General features: G+C 37.7%; 1 protein-coding gene across 1 annotated transcript; it reads left to right on the top strand.

Moving 5' to 3' along the window:
- Nucleotides 1-226: 226 nt before the first annotated feature.
- Nucleotides 227-4,171, top strand: LOC149008646 (1,4-dihydroxy-2-naphthoyl-CoA thioesterase 1-like). Its single transcript, XM_089166848.1, has 3 exons — nt 227-636; nt 852-1,043; nt 3,559-4,171. The coding sequence occupies exons 1-3, from the start codon at nt 508-510 to the stop codon at nt 3,709-3,711; spliced, it is 474 nt and encodes a 157-aa protein (XP_089022974.1). The 5' UTR covers nt 227-507; the 3' UTR covers nt 3,712-4,171.

Genomic DNA, 4,171 nt, shown 5'->3' with positions numbered 1-4,171 from the left:
CTGGGTCAAATATGGATACGTATCGACTAGTATCATATGGTATCCACCGGCACCATACTTGTGACTAAAATGGACAAATTTTACGTAAGCAGTTCCACATAAGGGACCCAAATTTTTTACCAACTTAATTAGGGTCAAAAGAGAGAAGTAAAAGGAAAATATTGAGCTCAGAGAAAATTACAGGGAAAGGAATTAGAGACTATGTGAATCCCCTTAATGGAACAGATTTTGTCCCATTTTCTTTCTCATTTTTGCTTTTTTGGATACGACTTTTATTCCTCCTCTTCCGTGAGTAATTACGACGGGCCCGGCCGTTAATTTCATTTACAAATCCCAGGCAGCAAATCAGCAATTAGGATATTAAAGTGATTTTGCTGTTCGGAAGCTCTTCTGCTGATCATCGCATCGATCTTCTTTCTGTTCTCATCATACCGGAAGAGGAAAAGGAAGGGGGACTGAGGGACAGAGAGATCCCAGAAATATTGGACAGGCATCCATCATTCAAGAATGGCAGAGCCTCCGAAATTGACGGGTGCCGCCGTTGACTTCCCGTTGGAACTGATAGGGTTTGAGATTGAAGAACTGTCTCCACAGAAGGTCGCCGGCAAACTTAGAGTCACCCACAAATGTTGTCAGGTTAGACGCTGCTACATCACAGACTTGTAAAAAGTCTGGAGCTCCTCTTTCCATTTGTCTCTTGAAATTTTGGCTAATTGATTCTACATCTACTCTTCTTCCTGTATGGTCTAGGTTTTTCGTTAATCCCTTACTCATTATAGATTATTTAACTCTGATTTGGGTTTCCAATGATTGAATTGTCGCTCTCTATATGTATAAATATGGAAGCAAAGCCATTTAAGGTGTTACACGGAGGAGTATCGGCACTGATAGCAGAGGCGCTGGCAAGCATGGGAGGCCATCTGGCATCGGGCCTCCAGAGGATAGCGGGGATTCATCTCAGCATCAATCATCTGAAGTCAGCTCAGCTTGGCGACCTTGTTCTTGCAGAAGCCAAACCCGTAAGTGTTGGCAAAACTATTCAGGTAACTAAATTGTTTCCTTCATTATAACTAAATCATTATTCTAATTTAAGTCTGTATGTAACATATATGTACATATAGCCCAGCTGCGTATGGTTTTCGTTCAGGAAATCCATCTTCTCTGGCCATCCATATTCCCATAATCCATCATATCCTTCCGTCTTTTGGATTTGGATTTAGGAATTATGGATAGAACCCATTTATACTTTTTTCTTTTACCTCCCTTTTCTGGGTATGGGGTGTGTGGATACTATGGAGTGCGTACCATGTCTATGTTTTTAAAACCCAATGTAACCAAAAACAGTTCACTTTTTAGTTGAAGCCAGTTTGGGCCATTTTGAAATGCAATTTTAGGGCTACAACTTTGAATATGAACTCTATTCTTTTCATTCAGAAAAAGGGAGGAAAAAATATATTTGAGAAACCGTTTTCAGATGCAGCATAAAACACTAGATGTCGTAGTAGGAGATACCCCACAAAGACTAGATTGGGTTATCCTGCTTTGTCTGGAAGATAGAAGGGGAAAGATGAAATGTCAGCTCTTCCCATCCAATGGCACAGAGAAATACATAGGGTTGGTTTAGAATTCGACGATACAAGCAGAAACTTGCTTCTTGCTGGCCGTGATAGAGGCATTCAAAGAGTAGGGAGTTGATATGACCACATTCTGAGTTAGGATTTTGTCGTGGGGCATGAGATCCCAGTTATTGACTTGCCGAAGACACTCCCTGGTCCGAGATTGTTCTCGATGTAGGTTAATCAGTCAATAACAAAGTTGAAAAACTCAGAATCTGGTTTAGAATGAATTCTGCTTCAGATCACTCTGAGACATTCAGATTCTCTCGAACTGGATTTACCTTGATTGGACTCCAGACTCATAAGATCAGGATTATTCGGACTGATCTCTGAACAGTCCTTAGTAGTATAAGCAGATAGATTCCCATCCAAGCATTAAAGCCCTGATTACAGAAGTAAAGGAAAATTTTGACTAGGATAACCATTTCTTATTTCCCAATTATTTGGCATTTGGGACTTTTCATCTAGGTGTTTGACTGGTGTGGTGAATTCTTATTCTTCCATCTTTTCTTGTTCTCTTTGACTCGAGCTGGAGGTTTGCCTCTGTTTTTCTGTTGAGACCTTCTTGGGTTATAACTTCTTAGTTGGTGTTGCTTAAAAGAATAAGAAGGCATCTTTTCAAGACTCCAAAATGAGGTAAACTCCCTAGCAGTTTTCATTGACAAGTACCCAAGGTCACATTCTTATAAATAAGGATGGGAGTCTAATATCACTCTCATGGAATGAGGTAATGGACCAGCAGCATATTTCTTACTTGATTCCCCTGCAACTGCAGGAGCCATGACTCCTCCATGTTATCAGCAAACATTTTGTCCAAATGGATGTTATTTTCTCCATATAATTCCCTTCTCCAATCTCCCTCTGTATATTAACTATTTCTATGATTCTTGGACTGCTCGTGTCTTCATTAGTTAGCGTTTGCTCTCTATCATATTTCCTGTATCTGTTGGAACTTCTTTCTTTCCCATTTACATTGATCATTTTGAGTGTCCTATTGGATCTTGTAATAAGGTGAGTGTGAATCTAGAAAGTGATTTCTCAAACCTTTCTGCTTGGTTTCTTAAAATGTGGGAACAAATTCAAGTGCCAGCTTCAGATGTAGAGGGATAACGAAAATCCAGATTTGATTTAGATATGTATATGCTTAGTTTCAATATCCATTAAGTAATAGAGCATTTTATTCTTTTTTGGGATGATCACCCAAAATGTTTTTTCTCCTGTTAAAATCTAAGCTTCTAAATAATTATATCTTTGAAACATTTTGTGTTCTATACTTGAATCATTTCTGTAAGTTTGAAGTAGTTATGTGACTGGTCTGTTCTTAATTTTGTTGTTTTTACTAATACTTATTTATGTAGTTTAAAAATCATACTTAGGTGTTATTGGATCCAATTGTAATATCATAGATGTTAGTAAAATATCTATCAAATACTAAATTGGATTCTGATGATAAAAAACTGATCAGATACAAAAAAAAATTTCGGTGAAATCAGATAAAAATTTGGATAATAAGTATATCCACTCTTGATTTAGCATCTGCATATGTAACAACAGTCAATATTTCTTGCATACATGCCTTCATTGCAAATTTGATTATGGGATTTTCTTATTGACACATCTGTTCTTACTGTTTTGCCTATATTTCCCCCCCCCCCCCCCCCAAATGAGAGTATGTCACATGTATACTTGGACTTTGCACATGACAAGGGCACCTTTTTATAATGTTATAATGAGACATTACTTTTGAATTGTAAAATCCATTTTGCTCTCCCATCTTAAAAAAAATTAAAAAAAGACACTTTTGAGAATAAGGCAAGCAATCATGGAGGTGTCAAGCGTTAAACACATCTATACAGATGTGATTCTGATACTGCTTTATTGATTTGTGCATTTCCCCTCTTTCCACTGTATGAAAATTGACATTATGATGTTTTAATTAAAGGTGTGGGAGGTGCAACTTTGGAAGATTGATTCTTCAAACTCTGGGGGCAAAACCCTAATATCATCATCGAGGCTCACACTCCTATCCAACATGCCTGTGCCAGAGCACTTAAAAGATGTTGGGGAGCAATACAAGAAATATGCAAAACTGTAGATCTTGGAGAAAGTTTTCCTGCATGATGGGTGGAGTAAAAGTATACCTGTCTAGGGTTATAAATCCTCAACCAAGGTTTTTTTTTAGTATATTTACATGTTCATACATGTATATTGCACATTGGGTAAGATTATGACGTTAAAGATGCGTGAAAGAGCATCTCTATAAGACCTTGTTGCCGGATCCACCATCAAGTGGTTGGTGATACACTTTGTTTTTGCTTGTTATGTTCAAGATAAATCCAATAATACCCAAAAGAGCATCTCTGTTGGACATTTTCCTGCTATATAGTAAATCGATTGTATCAATACTACTTACGACTTGGTGGTAATAGGCAGGTTGCTGTTGCTGAACTTAATGATGAAGTTTTGTGTATGTAGATTGGAACGCCCATTGGGATGTGGATGTTCGAGTGTCTTGTATTCTTTTGACCCTCAGTGAAAACTTATCCTTTTCTTTC

This window comes from Hakea prostrata, chromosome 8 (assembly GCF_041222555.1).
Source record: "Hakea prostrata isolate BN-2017 chromosome 8, UWA_Hpros_2, whole genome shotgun sequence".
Taxonomy (NCBI): domain Eukaryota; kingdom Viridiplantae; phylum Streptophyta; class Magnoliopsida; order Proteales; family Proteaceae; genus Hakea; species Hakea prostrata.
This window is presented reverse-complemented; position numbering and strand designations above follow the sequence as displayed.